Source organism: Labrus bergylta, chromosome 5 (genome assembly GCF_963930695.1).
Source record: "Labrus bergylta chromosome 5, fLabBer1.1, whole genome shotgun sequence".
Lineage (NCBI taxonomy): Eukaryota > Metazoa > Chordata > Actinopteri > Labriformes > Labridae > Labrus > Labrus bergylta.
The window spans coordinates 27,407,532-27,428,409 of NC_089199.1; the positions used below are offsets into that span (position 1 = coordinate 27,407,532).

At 40.9% G+C, this 20,878-nt stretch overlaps 1 protein-coding gene across 5 annotated transcripts in view; it reads right to left on the bottom strand.

Moving 5' to 3' along the window:
* iqsec1b (IQ motif and Sec7 domain ArfGEF 1b) overlaps window positions 1–5,798 on the bottom strand; it is a 196,437-nt gene extending 190,639 nt beyond the window's left edge. For 2 of the 5 annotated variants that reach the window (XM_020632714.3, XM_020632713.3), the window contains exon 1: window positions 4,957–5,794. In XM_020632714.3, coding sequence (XP_020488370.2) covers window positions 4,957–5,240 — 284 coding nt within the window. In that variant the 5' untranslated portion in view covers window positions 5,241–5,794. Of the gene's footprint in view, window positions 1–4,956 lie in introns of all 5 variants that reach the window. The other 3 variants (XM_065955341.1, XM_065955342.1, XM_065955338.1) reach the window with 2 other exon arrangements.
* Between the last annotated feature and the right edge of the window lie 15,080 nt (window positions 5,799–20,878).

The following is a 20,878-nucleotide window of genomic DNA, read 5'->3' on the forward strand; positions in this document are numbered from 1 at the left end:
AATGCTGCAGAAGTTAATGTTGTTTTCTAGTGCTTCTTAATTACTGAATTCCCAAAGTTATTTGTGTGCTATAATGCACAAGGAGCCCAATTTTCCTTTACAGAAAATGACTGCATGTTTACAATCAGGTTGGCAAACTCATTAAAATATGTAATTATTAAGATCAGTGTACATGATGGAAGAGTGTGATTACAATATACAGACTTTAATTTATCATTACGACACTTTGCCCTAAGGCATCTGGATGGCAGGTGTTGATTGTTTCTGGAAAACAAGTTAAGGCTGGCTATTGTCAGAGATGATTCTTTACTGCTGCTATTAAAGGGATAGTTGTTGTTTTTCAGTGGGGTTGTATGAGATACTTGTCAACAGTAAGTGTATTGGCCAAAGGCGATGCCGGTACGCTCGGCCCCTGAGCGCTGGCAAGGAAGCTATGCTATACGAGGCCGTGTCATTTTGCAAGTTTTCAGAAAAGCACACCTAAAATATGACGATAAAATTTTACGCCATAATTGGGTTTATTTTTTTCGACGCATTACTTTGCCGTCATCAAGCCACTTTGTTTCGTCACTACTTCAGGATACAACTAGGGCTGTGCTCAAAAAAATCGATATGGCAATATATCATTATGTGCTCCTTGCAAATACATGTATCGTTGCAGATGTTAGAATCAATATGGCTGCAAAGCTGTGGTGACAGTTTTAAAAGACCACTGACCTATGGTGCAGTTTCACAAAAACAACATAGCCATTGCTCTGGAATTAAAATATTTTGATGTATTTCAGGGATCTCTGAGGACCTGAAGTGTTTTAAGCTGTAGGATCCTGATGTCTCTGCTGCTACTCTCAACAATAAAGAACAGCTGTTGAAGTGAATTATGTGTAGGACATGGTCATTATCCAAAATCAATGTATATCATGATATGTATTGTATCGTGGGGCAGTGGGAAATACCCAGCCCTAGATACCACATACGTCTTCCTATTTGAAAATTAGCTAAATTACTTGGTGCAAATGGCCTCGTCTGCATAGCCGTGGAGCCTGGCACTCTGATCAGTTTCTCAATGACGCTTACTACTGATTACACGTACGTCATACCCACTTTAAAAACCTAAGTATCCATTTAAGGGTAGTATAAACTGCTGCCCATATACAGGGCTGGATTATCAACTGGGAAAATTGCCTCAGGGCCTAGAACATTTTAGAGGATCAGCAGGAGCCCAGCCCCAAATCAGTGCACTGGGCCTGCTAAATAGTTAATCTGGCCATGGTTAAACTCAAAACAGTCATCTTAAAAAACATGTTTTCTGTTAAGTGTTACAGCCTGCAAAAGGAGTAATCCAACACACAAGTGATGCAAATATTTTCAAACCAAAAGGAGTCTTTGATGCCCCTCTGTTTGAGACCACCTATCTAGCAGCACCCACATCCAGTCTGACCTTGATAAAACTGTGTGAGTTTGCGTGAGTTGTGAACTTTAACAGCCAAATAAAGCGCAGAGCAAACACAGACTAGCAGAACTTCCACAGAGGATTAGCTCATAAAGCAGCTGTGATGGGAACAACATGCTCCCACTCTCTTAAAAAACACACACGCACGCACGCACACACACACACACAGCTCTGAAATCAGCTTACATCTCTGAGCAGCCTTCTCTTACTTACTTCACCCATCACCTGGAGTAACAGGGTGACAAGTCCTGCTGTGCGGGAATGAACCTACATTATACAGTGTGTGTATGTTTGTGTATGTGTGTGTGTGTGTGTGTGTGTGTGTGTGTGTCAGATGGCCTCAGAGGAACAGGGCTCTCCCATTGGCCTTCCAGTCAAGGCCAGGACTGTGTGCTGACTGCGGTCAACACAAAAAGAACAGCTGACGTGGCCCAACTGTTGACAGAACACGAGGGACAGGACTCCCTCACTCTCAGCTTAGTGTATGTGTGTGCTGGAGGAGGGAGTGCTTTAATCTAAAAATATTTGCTTGATCTTTAACCACAGAGATGAACCACGCTGTCAGGAGGATTCAAACACCAATCTGTGTGCTTTGGCTCTGTGGTGTTTAAAGGCCACATGCGGATGGAAAATCCAGAGAGACTACATCCCGTCCTCTGCTGCACACTGATAACTATTTATAGCCTCGCACAAACGATGAGTGAGCAAATATGATAATGATGTCATAGGTTAAAAAGGCCTTACAGTATTGCACTCAGCACAAATAAACAGAACCGGGTTATTGCTGTAGATGCAGCTTTGCAAAGAAAAAAGTATTTTTATTTTGGTTGCAAAAGCTGTTTTTTTTTTTTTTCGGCAGCTGCATAAGTAGCAGAGTCTGAACTTGTGTTTGGATCGTCAAACTTTCTGTTAGACCGTACAGCTAATCATTCAAGGCCAGTGATGCTGCAATGTCATAGTCACAGCGGCGGGGAGGATGGAGGGATTGAGGGGAGACTGTCATGGGACCAGCATTGCATTGGTGCACAGTTAGATGACAGAAAATGTTCAAAAGGGAGGGATTCTGTCACGCGTAGCGTCTTCTTGTGTTTGTTTTAAACACTGCCATTGTAGGCAATCTTGCAAATCAAAGAGAGAAGTATGTTTTAATGTGACAATGCTGATTCTACAGGATCCTTTATCGGTTTCATTAAGGATACACATTGGAGTTCACTCGTTTTCTGTCTTCTGTGGCTCCTGAGTGTCAAAAGTAACTGCGATGATGTCATAATGATGTCATCAGGGTTATCATGGCTTTGAGACTGCAATGTTTAACAGTAGGCCTGATTAACAATTTCCATGTGTAGGGTCTCAAAGACGTGAATGCTTAAAAGGCAGAGAGGGTTTAGAATGTATAATGCAATTGTGATGTTATATGGGAAATGTAGGATCCTGCATTTTGGAGCAGGATCTATACCAGAGATTAAAAGCGAGGATAACTCAGCCTGTGCTGCTTTGATTTTGACTACTGTTTCTTTAAGCAGTGTCTTGTCAGTACAGTATCTGAAGCAATGGAGAAGAACCCCCGTAAGAGATACAATTAATATACTTGCAGTTAAAACAGAAAAGCTCTTATTACAAGATTTTTGGCCAGACAGCAACATGCAGAAGTACCCCTGAGGAAACACAAATCTGAAAGAGCTATCACCTCCAGAAATGACTGATATCAGCCCTTATCTAGAACCACACACTGTGTTTGCTGTTACCGCTTGAAAATCACCTGAGACTCTTTCAGTTCAGTTAAACACGCAATCATTAAATTTGTTGGTGAAAGAAACTGATTTTTCAACTCAAACAGAACAACATGAACATTCAGTGAAGGTGTTTAATTAAACTCACGGAGCACAAAACCTTCCTGATTTAAAGAACTGACGGCCTGATTAGCCAAAGACCGCTCAGTGTTTTCACATGTGGCCACCGTCACTGATTTGTTTTCATTGTCAGTACTGTCTGTAAAAGAAAAGACCCTTTATTGCCTAAATAAATCATGCTTTGTGTTACTTGTCATTTGTGTTTTTTTACTTCCCCTATATTTCCTTACCCAACAAGTGTTTTCCCTTTACCGGCTTCTGGTTTAATTTCCAACATTCTTGCTTTAAAAATAATGTCTAGAGCAGATTCACTATTGCGTTAGGGAGATAACTACACGTTGAGTGATTGGTATCAGAGCTTCATTTGTTTAATGTAGAAAATGTCAGAATATCTGAAAATGCAGATGAGAACTCCCCAGAGCTCACCGGGACATCTTGGCATCAGTGACTAATTGTTTATGTCCTGTGAGTAACAGTCTAAGAAATACTTAAATGTTTTCAGGGTCTTTATTCAGGTAATTTGCTGCTTTCCTTCATTATTAACATGTAAATCCATTCCCAGGAGCCTTGATTAGGGCTCATCAGTATTGTGATATAATATACAGTGCACATATATAGTGAGACTCAAACTGTGTCCCACCATATGACCCATCCCTCCACTGATGGCTGTAAAATTCAGCTCATGTTGACAAGCTGGAGTGTAACAAAAACAAACCAACAACTGATTGAAAATCACATGATTCTTATATTTAGTTTGTGATATGAACACGTTATATGTACAGTGGCACGTGTTGCTCAAAGAGTGTGCAGCTGCTTCAAAGCCCTCTGCCTCCTGCTGTGTTTAAAACATTACACAATGCCAGGATGAGAAATCAATACGGTGATATTGTGTTCAGAAGCAGTCAAAGATAACCACATTATATCCTGCTTAATAACTGTAGCCTGAGCTGATTCTTCAATTCATTAATCGATGACACTTAAATGTTTTGACACTTCTGATGGAAAATTTCCGAATCAGTTCTGTCAGCAGTGCTGGGCAGCTCTCCAGTGTAACTACGCCCGTTTAAATTACAGCCTTCTATGGTGCTGTATTTACTGCAGGTCACATCATTACTTGGTGGTTTTGTCTAGAGTAAACATTTACAAGATAGATTAATTGTCATGGTGCAATCAACCAAAGAATCGGACCGTACAGGTGCGTAAACTTGGTTCCTGAAATCGACGCAACGAAGCAGCTCTCGATTTCCCCTAATAAAAACAAAGTCACACCCACTCTGATTCGGACTTAAACCACGAGGGTCTGATGCAGTTTGTGTACTACAGAATATAATACACATTACAGAGACTCCAGAGCGCGCCTAACGGGATCCATATTACGCAATATGCGTGCAAAGCGTGTGTAGCCTGTGCGCGCCTGGAATAATCCCTGGTAATGTGAAATTGTAGTGATCATTTTATACCGTACCGTAAGAAAAGTGGCAAACAAGTGTGCTTTTAGGTTTTGGTGGCATGATTTGTCCTAAAGAGATGGCACAGATTAACAGAGACGCCCACCACGACCACGGAGCACCCAGTGTGGCGACACGGTGGAGGAATATAAACAGACAGTGTGCCCTGACAGTCGAACCATGTGGCACAAATTAAGCGCCAACTTACTTTTCCTGCATGATATTCTCCTTGATGGCTCCCAGGGTGGGGAGGCTGCTCTGCTGGAGTCTGCAGGTGGCCAGGTGCCGCTGGTGCTGATCTTTCAGGCATGCGTTTTCCTTGCAAAGATCCGTCACCTGGAGCTCCAGCTCGTCAATCCGGACCCTTTGCTTCTCCAGCAGCCCCTGCTGCGTCTCGATGATCTTATTCAGCTCCTTTAGATACTCCGCCGCCTTGCTGGGGTTCTCCGTCGGGCTCTCCATCATCTCGTAAAAGCCCCGTTGCCCGTCCATGGAGGCGATATCCACACAACCAGAAAAGCAGCCCTCTCTCTCTCACACACACATACACATACATACACACACACACGCACGCACACACACACACACACACACACACACGCACACACACACACACGCGCACACACACACACACAGGCGCGCACTCAGGAGTAGTAAGACTGAGCGTTGTCAAATCCAGAGATCCACCTTCGCTCCGACATGGCTGGTGTGTCGTGTTGAAGTGACAGCTTTGCCGGGAAGTTGGCCGGGTTTGTTGCGCTGCTGTATACGCCGCCGCCGCGTCCACGAGCTCTGCACCGCAACAGCCGAACTAACCTAGAACCAGCCGCTCCGTACATGAGAAGACCGTTTAACTCTTTCAGGGCTGCCTGGGAGGTTCAGCGCTCCCCGGCAGCGCGTTCCGCTCTTTCTCTCGAAATCAGTGCTGCTGTGTGTGTGTGTGTGTCTTTGTAATGAAAGAGACGGCGAGTTTGGTTCAGTGCGTGTGCACCTACACTCAACAGGTAGGCTGAGTTTCCGTTGCGTCAAATCACGGGTGCGCAATCACGGCGACACCAGGGTTCGTTTGCGCGTGGTGTCAGTCAGCTGTGTGAGTGTTCATGCGGGGTGGTGGTGGGGGGGGGGGGGGGGGTACTTCTCTATCCACCAGCATGCAAACAGCAGGTCAATGGTAGCCTGACAAATGCCTGTTTGTTTTTTCTGAAAGAGAGATCGAGTAAAAAGTCAATCGTTTTAAACAGTTCTTCAATAATAAGCTCTAAATTACATAGCCTACTTTGAAAACTTACTTTAGAATTAACTCTGGAAAACATTATTTGTAGAATTCTTTGTGTTAAAAGGTTATTTTTTTTAATTCGTTGTTGCTTAGGCAGGGCCTTGATTAAGCCATAAATGAGCAGCTGGGCCCTTTGAAAAATGACTTCAAGAAATAGTGCAATAAGCAAGAACAGTTTCTTGATCTATTTTGGACACCTGACAAACAGCAGAACAAGCTCCAACCTTAAAACAGACATTTCCTATGTCAGCTGTTTTCTGGAAACTATAGGTGCATGAAAACAGTTACAGGGCGATGGTCATAAAAACGACATAATACGCTGGAAGTTCCCCTCAACTCTCTGCAGCTGTAGAGACGGGTTAAACTTGCATGTATCTTGGTTCCTCACTATAGGCTACATGAGAAGTGGTTGAAAACAGTTAAACAACACACACCTTTGACTAAAACCAGGAAGTTGGGAGGTCTCTCCTCCTTTGCATGTTCGGTAATACAGCCTTGATTAAAGAAAAACTGAAGTAATGTCTTACAGAAAGGAAGTATACTCTTACTTTCCCCATCTAATTAAAGCCATTCAGTCATTTCCCTTCCTACCAAATCACTGTATTCTTTCATGTTCATAAAAGGAAGTGTTGCCTCATGTTTCTCTGTGTTTTTATTGGGCCCTAACACATAAAGGGCCATTTCTCTCCCAGATGCCGACTGGTGCTGATCAGCTGGATATGCAGCAGCTGTCTAAACTGGAGCTCGATGGTAATATATTTTAAATGGAGAATGCTAACATGGTACCACCTCTGCACCTGTGTGAATCACTCATAAGAGCATCACAAATTCAGAACATTTAGAAGCTGTAATATAATAATGAACCTGCCAGCTTCCCCCACACAAACAAATAGAAATCATCCACAATATGAGGCAGTTGTCGTTATCATATCTGAGACCAACTGTGAGCCCATCAACCCTCATCTGATGAGGCGATAGCCAACGTCTGGGCCTTTGCTGCTTCTGTCAGATATCCAGATTGTTGATGAGAGATATTCAGAACAAAAGTTTCATTTGTGTGCTCGGGGTCGAGATAACAGTAGATCTAGCAACTTGTGAAGATGTAATAGACTCGACTCAGAGTTAACATCAAGTCATTGACCTGATTGGTTTCAGTGCTGTGTACACACACTTTGTGTCAGACAAAAGCAGATTTGATTTGGGATTCAAGCACAGCATACAGTATGTGCCCTGCCTCTTTTGTTAAGAAACTGTTCTGCAAATCTTGCAAAAACATGAGTGGTCAATTCTACACAGACTGCAAATGGACTACAAGAACTAGTTCTGGATTGACCTGCACGATAACATTATATAGTGAAAGTAATATTAAATTACATTTTTTTTAAATCAATTTTTTGAATCAATTTAGGGCCATAATTGGAGAGAATGATTGCATTGGAAAAGACTATTGACTTAGAAAATACAACTGCTACCTAATTGAACATGACTTCCTGTCCAAGTCTCGCCTCCAGGTAAATGAGTTGTCTTTAGATTAAAAGCTAGTCATTTCAAAAAGGATAACACGTGTAGAATTAAAGGTATACAGTAGACAGTAGATCAGAATACAGTTACAGGTAACTCTTTATAGGTTAAAAAAAATCTTATCTGGGGAGGTAATTAGTTAAAAATGATTTTCACAAAATCCTCTCTGTGTCAACTCTGTTAATGAAACATTTTCCTTTAAAAGATAAAAGTGATCTTGTTTTATTCCAGCAGTCCATCATCCAATGATTTTATCTGATAATATAACCGGGCGGAACGCGTTGTTTGTTTGAGAAAATAATCAAATTAAAAGAATAACTAATTCTGCCTTCTTGTGTGCGGAGATGTAACTTAATACCTTTGTGTTATTTTTTGCTTCACATTTTCTGTCTATCTCTTTGTCTGACCACGTCCACTTGTCTACTGACGACCCCCCCCCCCCCCCCCCCCCCCGTGAACAATTCCATATCCAAATAACAAAGTGACCTTTAATCTCTGTTAATATTGTACTTTTTGATTTCTTCTTTGTAATTTTACAAAATGTTTAATGGATGAAAAAACATCAAGAATCACGAAAACGAGATCCCCAAAAGATAAATAAGCATGCCCACATTTAGAGGACAAAAAATGGAGTGTGGAGCAGTTAACCATGACTGAATCAGTGTCTTTACCCGCCTTTTTAAAGGATTCACTGTAAAAGTTACCATGACACAGAAAGCAGCAACTGCATGGTCATTGTGTTGAAAATCCCAGCCCACCAGTATGGCCCAAATTCTTACTTTTTGATTTAGAAAAAAAACACAGCTTCTGCTTTTACCCCCCAAAACATTTCATTTTATAAACACACCAGGGTAAATGAAACACGTCATGCTCTCCTCTTGTCTTTGCACTGTGTGATGGAAGGTGATTACATTGAATCGTCAGGACGACCGCGGGTGTTTCTGACATGTTGCTCGCTCTGTGATCTACATCTCTTTTAGATTGAATGTACCTTACATCATGGTGCTTCAGTCTGTGGGGACAACAACACTGTTTGTCTCTTCTGCAGCCTATGAATCCTTGAACACATATGCACTAAGCTCACTGTCATGACAGCAATCTAGCTTCACTATCCAGGATTAAGACATTTGATTTTTTGATTTATCAATAAGAGTATGCAGTCCTAAACTGGTTGCATGATAAGGAATTGCTTTTACTGAATATATTCATCAGGAGGTTTTGATTTTTCCTCAGAAAGAGGGTGAGAAATGATCTATTTTTTTCCTTGTTTGAGTGGAATGACTACAAATTGAAACCAGGTTTCTGTGCTGTCTTTTTGCACACTGCCATGTTTTCACATAAAAGAAGCGGAGAGGCACATACAGCTTGTCATTATCCCTCCTGCTCTCATGCTCGTATAGCTGCTTGATGGGTCTCTCACACTGTGATTGCCCTCTAGTGGTTTGCTTTGTTCAGAGCACTCTGCAATGATGAGGCTGCTGATGTTTGACGACTTTGAATCAATTTTCGAGATCGATATCTGACTTGTAAAGAGGGTTTGGAGCAGTGATCCGAAGTGATTGTGCTCGGCATTGAGTCGCAGAATGAATCTAGTCTCATCTGGTGCGTGCAGGACTCTAACAGCTAAAGGGAGGAGGAGGAGGAGGAGGTGTGCGCTCACTGACAGTCACATCACAGCCGGCAAATCCTCAGTGCCATTACCTGGCAATTGCTTTTTATGCAATGCATCCCATCTTCCCAATGAGAGAGTGGGGAAAGATAATATGCATAAATCACCAAAAAGATTCTATGATCATTGCTTGGAGAAATCTTCAAAGCATGGAGGAGAGTACGGGCAAAGTGAATAGTAAAAAAGGCAGGTTTTTTTTTTTTTTCCCCCTCCTTTTCAGAAGTTATATTTAGACTCTGAGGGTATTCTTTTGCCTTTTGATGCAACAGCTCCGTCATGCAGTGATGCTGTTCGGCCGAAGCAAAACACACATGTAGCTTCCTGCTGCGTGCAAGTTTTCCAGCTGATCCGCAGACTCCTCGGTTCAGAGCTTTATGGTTCATGTCGAAATTTCATCTTTTTTTGTGCGATGAACTGGAGTCTCATCTCTCAAAAAGGCCAACGTATCAAAGGTTGCTACAGTAACTGTGACAGCTGCAGCTGTAACACTAAATCCCATATGTCCGTCGCGATGAAAGAAAGACAGGCTCAAGTGGGGGGAGATGTTCACCTCACACTCCACCGCAGATGTCGATAAAGCAAAAAAAAAACCTGCGCCCGAGTGGCGAATTGGGAAAACACACATGGGGAGTGTCTGTTATTCCTGCCGGCTCACAGCTTGTAATTCAATTTGACTGCTGCGAGATGCTATCGAACTTCATGGTTTAAGACGCAGTCATGGCCTTTAATACAAAACCTCAGCAGACTGCTCCCTTCCCTCAATGCAACGACAAAGTTGAGAGACGAACAAAGAGAGAAGTTTTCTTTTTTCTTCATGTCTCTAACGGCTGCATTCACAAGTTTTTTTTTGTGTTTTTCTGACCTCAAGTTTGGATTTGATACCCACTCCCATCAGCTGTTGTTTTATCTACTGCACCTGAAAAAAAACAACATGGAGCTTAAACTCCTCCAGAAGGATTCGAGGGTGGGGGGAATTCAAAAGTTTCCAAGGTTAGGCTATTTATGTGTAGCAGAAGTCTGGAGACATATTTGGGTCAAGTCTTGTCTTGAAGGGGAGGGTAAAAAATATCACCATATGCCAGTAATATCACCATGATCACCATCTATGTCTGAAAGCCTTTCACACATGCAGAATACACCTGGAAGTTCCCCCAAACAGCTTTATCTGTCACCCTGACTTTATCCAAACTTCTTTCAGATAGCCCCCTTGTGGGCAAGTAGGGCGGCGGAGATGACGCCTATATCACGCCACTGCTGCACAACAGGTTCGATCTAGGGTCATGTAATGAAGCTGCTTCATGGCCTGTTCTGTCATAGCATGTCCTTTGCCACTCTTTTGTTTATACTGTGAATACGTCAAATTGCATGCAGTATTGATGTCAAGGCTAAGGCGTCGTTTCTGAACCTGTTTGCTTCATTCACCACTCCTGCAAACGTCCTCTGCACGTCATGTTTTTACCTCCTGAGACTCATCCTCCCGTCCCGTCAGGATAATCTCCCGCTGCGAGGGACAACATGTGTGAAAAGAGAAACTCATGGAAGGTTTCAGGGACAGGCTGTTCTGAAATTATCTAGACACTTTTAGCAGCGCAAATTTAAAGAGGAGTATGGGGTATCTCTCCAGCTGAATTGAGAAAAAAAAATGTTTTGCAAGCGTGAAAAGTCTGCATCTGGGCTGTCTCTTGTAACCGAGATGCAGACTTTTCACGGTCAGCTGACAGTGACAACACTTATATGAATTTTTTAGCCATGAAGGGAATTTCTCCTCCAGTCTAAGTGAATGTAATTTTGGTTATTTATCAACTTCACTTCACTTGTTATCTAACAACCAACATTTGAAAGATTTAGTAGGAATGTCTTTATGCATTGTTGTTTGTTGTTACTTTAAAAACCTTATTTACTCCGACTTTTTGACTGATTTTTAGTTACCAAGTGCAATCTCGTATTTTTAAACTCTATTTTGACCTTCACATTCAAACAAGACATTTTAGATTTCATTCTTGAGTTTATGCAGCAAGTGATGCATGTCTGACTCTCACATTCCCCCAGCCATTCTGTTAACACAAATACATTTTGTGGTTTTAAATCTCTGATCCAGCTTCAGCTAAACATGTGGTGTGTCTCAGTCTGCTGATGAAACTGTTAACAAAGTTACCAAATCAAATAAATCTACATAAACTCCGTCAGTCACTTTTCTCTATTCTCAGGTTAGAGAAGATTCATTTATGTAGAAATCAAACAACGTCAACTTCAATAAAGTGTCTCAATATGATTCAGACAGCTGATTAAAGCCACCAGTCTTTAGACCTGCTGATGAAAGGAACAGACAAGAAGGAACAGAGTTTCTTTTTAAGTTCTCTGGTTGCTCATATTGTGGATATTTAAGGACCTTAGTGATTTTATTTCATCTGGAGAAAGAGTTGGAGTATATTAGTTTAGTTTATGCTGTTCAGAGAAACTGTTACAACGCTTTTCACTAATGCCAAACACAGACAATATTTGATGGAACAATAAAAACACCAAATTAGGACTAATGTAAATAAAACATATAGCAAATTGAGAGCACACAAGCAATACGTTTAGTTTATAAAAATCACATTTTACAGTACATATATATATATGATATTCCAGGTCTGAAGAGGTCAAGTTTCAATATCATCGATGCATGTTTTCGATAGTTCTTGACTTTTAAAACTTCTTGTAAACCAATTCTAAAAGTATGAAATTGCAAATGCACGTTTTTATCTTATATCTGACGAGAGGGTTTGAGTCCTGGTATGTGTCTGTATTTGATTCACTGTGTCAACCACAGTTTAAGAATGAAGTCCCTGTAGCACTGATTTGATCGTGGTCTAAAACATATGTTAGCGCTTCAGGTCGGAGATCAAAATGCCGGAGCGCAGCTGTTTGAACTCGTCGGTGGCGGTGACTGAATATCTTGCCACATTATGAACCAATAACAAATATGACATTTTCATATATTTATATGTCTTACCACCTCGGATTTTCCTGCTTTGTAGACTGTGCAGTGCATGTGCCATAGCTGCACAAGCATCTGGGGTCCTTACAGGGTCCTTGGCTTGCTCTATTACTACATATTATTCACTGAGTAAAAGTTAAACCTGAATGTCTGAAAAGTATACGACGACTTTAATAGCATGACAATCATATTTCAATTAATTATGTTAATTGCCTCCAGATGGGCTGTTGTTTACTTCCGCATTCCAGGACCGGAAACCAGTTTAACCGTGCCAAGCATACTGCAAAATAACAACGACCGGCAGTCATACTACATACTGCTGTTGAACTCAGTATACAGTATACAGTATATACTGCATACTGATTTAGATAGTAGTATGTAGTATGCTGTTTTGAAAACAGCAACAGTCTCCTTGTTTGCACTTGTTTGTCTTTATCTACTGCTGCCATCTTATCTACTTACACTTTATGTAATAGCTGCTTCAAGTCAGTGTGTTTTTTAAAATAGATTTTCACCAACAATGGAGTTCAATAACTGTATTGTATGAGATATGAAAATAGAACTTGTCAATGGGAGATGTTTATTGGCAGTTTGTTCTCTTCGAGGTATTTGGTAATAGCACAAAAAAAGGATGAAATCAGCTTTATTCTAAATCCATCTAGATGATAGCTACTGTAGTTTATCCTGCCATTGTTGGAGCTCACCTACATATCAAAGGATAGATGGCAGCTGTTAATAGGACACTGTCACCTCTCCCTCATCTCCACCTCTTTGTCATCCTGTCATGTATCTGGATGGAGGTTTGATGGATTGAAGGTTGAGTGAGGCTGACTTTATAGCATCACCGCTGTACTGTACGTTCTATTGTATATGATTAGGAACAGCAGGATCACAGCTTTCGTCCTAACATTTCTCTTCTGATTACACGAGAGACGGGGAATTTAAATGTTCTATTTTCAGTTCAAAACAGAAAGTCTATGCCATTTTTATGCAGTTTTCTCTTAGGCAGACACTTCATTTTTCCTTTTTTTTTCCACTTTGGAGCAGATATCCATTGTATATCCGTGTGACTGCTGAGGTTTAAAAAAAGGAATCCATTACAGCTTCTTATGCAAGCTTGGAATATTGATTTCTCAATAACTATTGGTCATATTTAAATATACAATGGATAATAGTCTTGGAGAATACAATGCGTATTGAAAAAGCATGAATTGTCCACTTCTTTGTGTGCCTGACAAAGATTTGTAGTCTCAGCTGAATGCTTTGAATTCTGAGAGAATGCCTCTGTGCTCAATACCGAGATCCATCAGTGGAAACCAATAAGGGTGTTCTATTTTCCTGGGTCCAGTTTGATATCATGGTCTGCCCTGCTCATTGTCTGCCTCTGATGGATGGGCAGTGAGTTGAAACCGCTGGTGTTAACACTGACATGCTATCTAGCATCAGACATCTGTGGTTTGGTTTGTCACCGTGATAAAGACAGGTGCTGTGGAACGCTGTGTTCCTCAGCCAAACAAAGACAACAAAGCTGCTTTCACAGCTGTGTGCCAAAAAAAACATTGTTTTTGTTTTGCGACACAAAAATAAATGTTAAAATGTGAGCTTGACCAAACACAAAGTCTGCCCAAAAAACACATTTTAGAGATAGTGCAAGTGCATATACGCTCGATGCAAAGTGAATGGACAAAAAACAACAACTACAATGTATACTAGAAGCTGAACATTTCAGCAAAGGGGCATCTTAATAAACTGAAATGTGAGAAAACATTTTTGCACTCATCCTGATAGTTTATTTGATGAAGTCAGCTGTGTCTCGATTCAGGTTCTGCATCCTTTGAAGGGTTCTTTTGCAGACTGAAGCTCTTTTCACATATCCACTCCTGGAAACTTCAGGCTGGCTGCCCTTGAAATCTTGCTCACGCATCTTCCTCACAGCAGGAGACTATCCCTGTCGGATGGAGGGGGGGGGGGAGGGGAGGCAAGACATTACTATAAAAAGAACAATGCAGACTTAGTGGATGAAACAACAGAGTCCTCTATATGTGGCTATCATGAAAACTTTTACCTTCAAATCAATGCTACCTCTCGTAAGACACAATCACAATATCAACAAAAGAGTGGATAAGAATGTACTGGGGACAGAAAACATAATGAAGCAGTTTCATTATGTGCTCAGAGATCACACCTGTTGCATGCATACAGTCTCTGGTCCTGTGCCGGCTGCAGGATATAAACATCACCACCCCCCTCCTGCCCTTTGCAGTGAATTTGACTGAGTAGTACCTGCTGCGTTCTCACATCACCATGACGACAAATATTAAAAAACAAAAGTGATACATTAAGTTATGTGATGTTGGTTATGCTTGCTAATTCCAGTGCAGCTGTTGAGGTTGCTATAGGCAACAGGAGTGGCGCTTAGTAGTGAAAGGGTAAGGGTGGAAACAACTGGTGATGCAAATAGGAAAATCCTCTGTAGACTCAACCTTCTCATTTACTTTAAGTTCTACCTGAGCGGTCTCCACAGGCTAAGAAGGCCGGGTCCTACGAAGGATGGTTCACCTGAATTGGGGCACAGAAGTAAAGTCATGACACAATATTGACTCACACTCTTAGTTGGTATGTTGCGAGCTATAGGTTAATCAAATGGCAATCAGTTCTCTTTTGCAGGTTGTCACGTACGGTCTTGTTGTAACCACCAGTTTGACATTGTATTCAGTCCATCAGGGAGGTTAAGCTGTTCCTGAAACCATCAAATAGCTCACTGCACCTTAATCTGTATATTATAATCCTAAAAATACACCTATTTTGTAGCATTATTTATTTATAGCATTTATTTATATTTATAGCATCCCATTAATCCAGCCATCCAGGTATACCTAATAATTCACTTTTTTTAGTCTACATCTGTAAATTTTGTAATTACTGTACATAGCACAGACTCTTGCACTTTCTGCTTATTTGTACTTCTGGTGAGATGCCAAACCTCATTTCGTTACTCTATACTTGTATATGTGTAATGACAATAAAGTTGAATCTCATCTCATCTCATCTCAAAAGTCCTCCAGTGTGCATGTTTACCAGTGTGTTGTATTGTTGCTGTTCCATTATCATGTTTCTCTGATCTTGTTTGAGGAGATGAATGTACCTAACCATGACTCATGTAAGGAACATAAAAGAGACTATAACCTCATGCAGTGATGGCAGCTTTCCTCTTGTTATCATAAATGGATTCATGATAACAGTACTTGGTCTGAAATGTTTTTGTTTTTTCTCAAGATAGAACTGATGTGTTTTTTTTTTCGAAAAAGCATCAAAGTCTTCGGGGTTAAAGATATCCTCCGTTGCATTCAAAAACTTGCAATGTGACGCGCACGTAATGAGAGAAAGAGGAGATAAATGTAACTCTTAAATGCGTTTCAGACACATTTCAGCAGAGTGGCACTTTGCAGTTTTGCAAACATCTCCCCGTGGCGGAATATTAAAAATGAATCAAAACAAGTGGCTCTTTCATCAAAATGACACTGAAATGGTGGATAGAGGATTGGGGTTGGTGCTGCTAAATGTTTATTGCATACTCGCGTCGAAAAAAGAACCATCAGTATGGAAGTGGAAGTCGAAGAATTATGTGGGATGATGCTTTTGACAACCGCTTTATCTTGTAATTCAAAAGATAGCTGGAGCACCCACAAAGAGGATTCATCATCAATAACTGGGCGTTCGTTGATTTCAGTCCCAGAGGGGGGATTGATTGTTTGATGCTGAGCCACCAGCTTCAGGTATCAGAGTTAAGCAAAGACAGTGATTGAGCACCGTTCATCCAGCACTCGTGCGTTCTCATTATTAGGAGGAATATAAAAGCTTAAAAGAGCAACCACCGCCCTGAAATTGCTGATGCCTTGCCCCATCCTCTCTGTCAGATCAGGTATGTTAGCTATCTCTCACAGGGGAGGAAAGATGCACTCTCTCCATGGTTGCTATAAATCAGCTCTATCCCTGAGCTGACACTCAGCAGAGGACTGATCGGACCGACGGCAGCAGCTTACATATCGTCAGGAAGCAGGGGTGAGGCCATTCAATAACCCACACTGTGTCCATTTTTACATTTCCTCACACCAGAGACCTTTTCAGACGGCCCCCAGGGGATAATATCTTCCTCTATCATCGGCCTTGTGAACTGGTTTAGGTTGATATCAGACTTTATATCGGCTGCTTCCTGCTGTTAAGAAAAGGTTACTGCCAAGACCAGAAGAAGAAAATTACATTTACTCCTGTTTGTTGTAATGGCCAGAGGTCAATCAATTCCCTCTGTTCTTGAACAATATCAGACAAACTCTTTGATGTATATATTTAAAAAGGACAAGTCTGAAAGTATAGCCTACATATTGGCTACATAAAACTTTGTTTCCTCAGCAAGGGCCTAAATGTGTAGGAGTGTGATTAAGCTGTAAAAAGAAAACTCATACTGTTACCTTTGGCAAATATGTAAGCAGACTGAGGAGTTGCACATTAGTCATGCAGTGTCGTTTTGCCCGAGAGCATGGCTGGTTTTGGTGTAATTTATGTGTCTGATGAAAACTTGTGTAAAAAGGGGGCGGCAGTAGCTCACTCTGTAAGAACTCCAGAATCGGAAGTATGGAAGTTGGTCTGGTAGCTGGGAAAGTACCAGGTCACTTGAGCACTGCCGAGGTGCCCTTGTGCAAGGCACCCAACCCCGCAACTGCTTGGGTGCCCCTTCATGTGCAGCCCCTCACTGACTTCTAACCCTTAGTGCACGTCCATCGGATTCTGTTTGTGCATGTGTGTGTATTTCAGCCTCTGTCGTCCCACAACCATCGCCTGACTCCCAGACTCCACCATCGGACTGCGTCGTCCCCACAACCACCACCGTCCTCATTCACGCACGGTCGGCTCCGACCTCCGCCTCAACGGCAAGGAAGTGTGGACAACAGGAACGTGAGGAATACAAAGGAGAAATTCTTCCTGCACATTATCCCGTATGCTCGCTTGTAAAGCCTCTCGAGATAACACTTTTAATGAATTTGCTCCATACAAATAATGATTGACAGACATGTACATTTCTTCAGTCTCAGAGTCACATTTCCTTTTCAGCTCACAACAGACACTTCAATCCAAATATAACTCTGTTGCTATGAGGTCTCTAACACATATGTATTACAGCTTCACAAACCTAAAAGATGAATTACTCTTAGATGAATTTAAAGATATATCGACAAAATTAATAAAGATGAATGAATTCATGAAAAAATGTACTAACAGATTTATTGATTGATTGATTGATTGATTGATTGATTGATTGATTGATAGAATACAGTCCATGCATGTAATTATATCAACTAGGAAAGAAACCATGGTGCTCATCTTGTAGGCCAACATTGTTGTTTGTCTTGTCAGGTGACAATTACATTGTTGCTGTCACTGGTTAAGAGATGACACTCATGTTAACAGTTCACCCATCCCTCACCATGACATTTCAAGGGATACATAGGAAAAGTCTGAATCACCCTTTTTGCAGGCAACAGGTCTGCATTGCACTTTAGAGCTCTGTATGTTTGTGACTGTAGGCGCCAGGTGGACAGTTAGCTAGTTAAGAGGCTAAGTGTAAGCTTAAACTATCTTTGGTATTTGCTGTGCAATTTTTCCATTCCTAAAAAACATCAATTAATAATAAGCTGTGGGTAAAGTTTAGTATACAATCTTGATTTAAAGTACTTTCATGGACTTGACTGCTCAACACAAAATTGACGAAGTTGCTGTAGCTTAGATCAAGACAAGAACATCTTACATTCTTTTTTCCAGTATGCATTTTCTGAAATTGTAATATTGTACAATGCTGGTTTGAAAATGACCATTGGGCCAAATTTCAGCTCGATTGCGCATCGTTTGCTGTGCTGTGTACATATGACCACGAAGGCCAATCTTAGCCCGGCCACCTGCACCCCAACCGGTCAATGAATGTCAGGCAAATTTAAAATTATGATCATACGACTGCATACTCTCACTCAGTGACTGCACAGCCTATTCCCTTCAGTCCATTCTTCCTGATTGCGCCTGTGCAAACTGGCTGATGGTGTCTGACAACAGCAGTCATGTCTGTGCAATTCATTCAGTGTGAGGTCACATTCCACCACAATATTTATGCTATCATACAGCACACACTTGGCCTAGTACACATGGTTAACACAGAAATTTTTTTTAAAAAATTGACAGATGTGAAAGATGTTTGTATTTAAAGAAGTCCTTACAGAACTTTTCAATACTGTGCCAAATTGTACAATTATACCGTCAATAAATGCCAAGTGTGTCGTTGCAGCTGTAATCATCCATGTCAAACATGAAGCCAAGATCACTTTAACTCCATGTTCTGTGAACGCCCTTCTTTGTTTTTCTGTTTCTGTTTCTGGAAAGCACAGCACAAAGCAGTTCTCTAAAATCCCTTTTTAGCCTATTTGGCAGTTTGCAGAATTGTTTGATTTTTGCTATCTTATATTTGACCCTGTTTCCTCAGAGGCCAATATAAAGTTTATCACCATATATTGGGCCCCTGTTCTGAAGACTGTCTAAGCAAACTTTTTAAATTGCTTAGTTTATACTCAGAGGGAGAAACAGGAACATCACTCGTTTGGAAATTTCCTTCTCTGTAATGCTCTGCTTTGTTTACTCCCCAATAACCAGCATTTAGTTCTCTGTAATGGGACTCATTCAGGTGAATTGACTACAGCCTGTAATTCACTACAATCACCATGTAATCTCTGTGCCAGTGCTAAGAGTGGGTGGTGCATACTTCTTCAGCAACATTTAGTTTCACACTCCTGCTGACCTACCAAACATATTCCTGTGCTGTTGTTTTTTTCTTTTGGGTTTTTTGTGTTACTGCATAAAATCTGACATAAGTGGACTTAGTCTTGTGGAAAATGTCAGAGTTATGACTGATAATGTAGTGAGATTAATGGATTCAGCCTTTAAAGGTTCATTTCTATCACAAAGTGGGTGTTTGTTTTCTATAGTTTTGACAGTATATCCGTTTCAAGGAGACTGGAGACAAGGAGACAAGAACACAGACTAAAGGAAAGTTAAAGGTTTAATGAATAACTTACAGATTGAGGAGGGCAGCTGAAAGCGGGGAGTCAGATGGTAGGCTATCCTGTTTTCATTTTTTTTTAAGTAAATGGCTGCATGTCAGCAGGCTGCTAATGACCTGAGATTGCTGGCAGGCGAGGAAGAGTCAACGAGCATTCCCAATAAATCAGCAGAAGACTGGTTGATATGGGATTCAAAGAAACACAAAGGAAAATTGGAAAAGAGTTGTGGTTAAAGCAAAAATATTGTGAACACATTTAGAAATTACACAACACATTAGTATGTCCACATTTTGGCACTTAGAAGAGGAAAAGTAAAAAAAAAAAACACAAAAACGAAAAACGCTTCAAAATGAAGCTTAAAATGTTGGAGGCTTGAAACCTGAACCAGCCGTCAAAAAATGCATAAACGCTTTGTAATCCTAAACTAGCTGTGCTCTGTCATTGGCAGGGGGAAACACACCGTCTCCTCGCCCAGAAACCTCCCACGACAACCAAACAACAGACAACATGAAAACACAGTCAGAGGACAGGGTGTCTGCAGATACAGTCACCACCACACATGTACGGTGGCCCATAAGTGGTGATTGATCGACATTACTGTTGTATAAGTCTGTATGTTTTTTTTTTAATATTTATTTTTTGGCTTTTTGTGCCTTTAATGGAGAGGTTGGACAGTGGATAGAGCTGGAAATCAGGGAGAGAGAGAGAGTAGGGAATGACGGAGCCACAGGCTGGATTTGAACTTGGACCGCCCGCTTGGAGGACCATAGCCTCCACATGGGGCGCGCGCACAAACCACTGCACCCAAAGTCTATATGTTTTTTTAAGGAAAAAGCTACTGACTCCGCTTTTAACAAAAAGGTAATGATGGCTAATATATGAAGACCAAAGTTAAAATAAAAAATAATAAGGGTTATTTTTAAACCCTAGCACATAGATGGAAACATATCAAATACACGTTAATGACTATATATTATACAGTGATAACCAGGAACAAACACACAGCAGGGGTCCAGTTTATAATGTAGTGGTGATGATGTGTGCCAAAGCGTGTAGCATTTGAAATTCCCTGTAGAATTAATGCAAATCACAACTCTAATTAACATATTTTTCCTAAAGCCTACACACCTCCTACTCTGGCTGCTTTACTTACAGACAATACATTTTCAGTTTAGATTAACATATTTTATTTGAAACCACATTTGTGTTGCTCCGTAAAGGAGCAGGCCTGACATTGGTGAACAAGAACATTATCACACTAAAGAAGAAAAAGGAAAATCCACCATACATTTGACCTTAACACACTGAGGTGGACATCAATCAACACAACGGTAGATTTAATGCCATATCTCGCAGGTGCAATATTCTGTCATTAGGATTTCTTTTTGATTTTTTAATATCACTGCTTTCTGTCTATTTTGAATACAGTTCTAAAGTTCTACCTTTTTATGCAACTGTTTCTGGTGTTCACATTGAGCAGGAGTCCATAATGTACAGTATAAAACCTAAATGCTTTGTGGATGGGGAGGAGTTAAACTCTCTCTGATATTGTGAAGTAGAAAAACATATTGCAGCACTGAAACA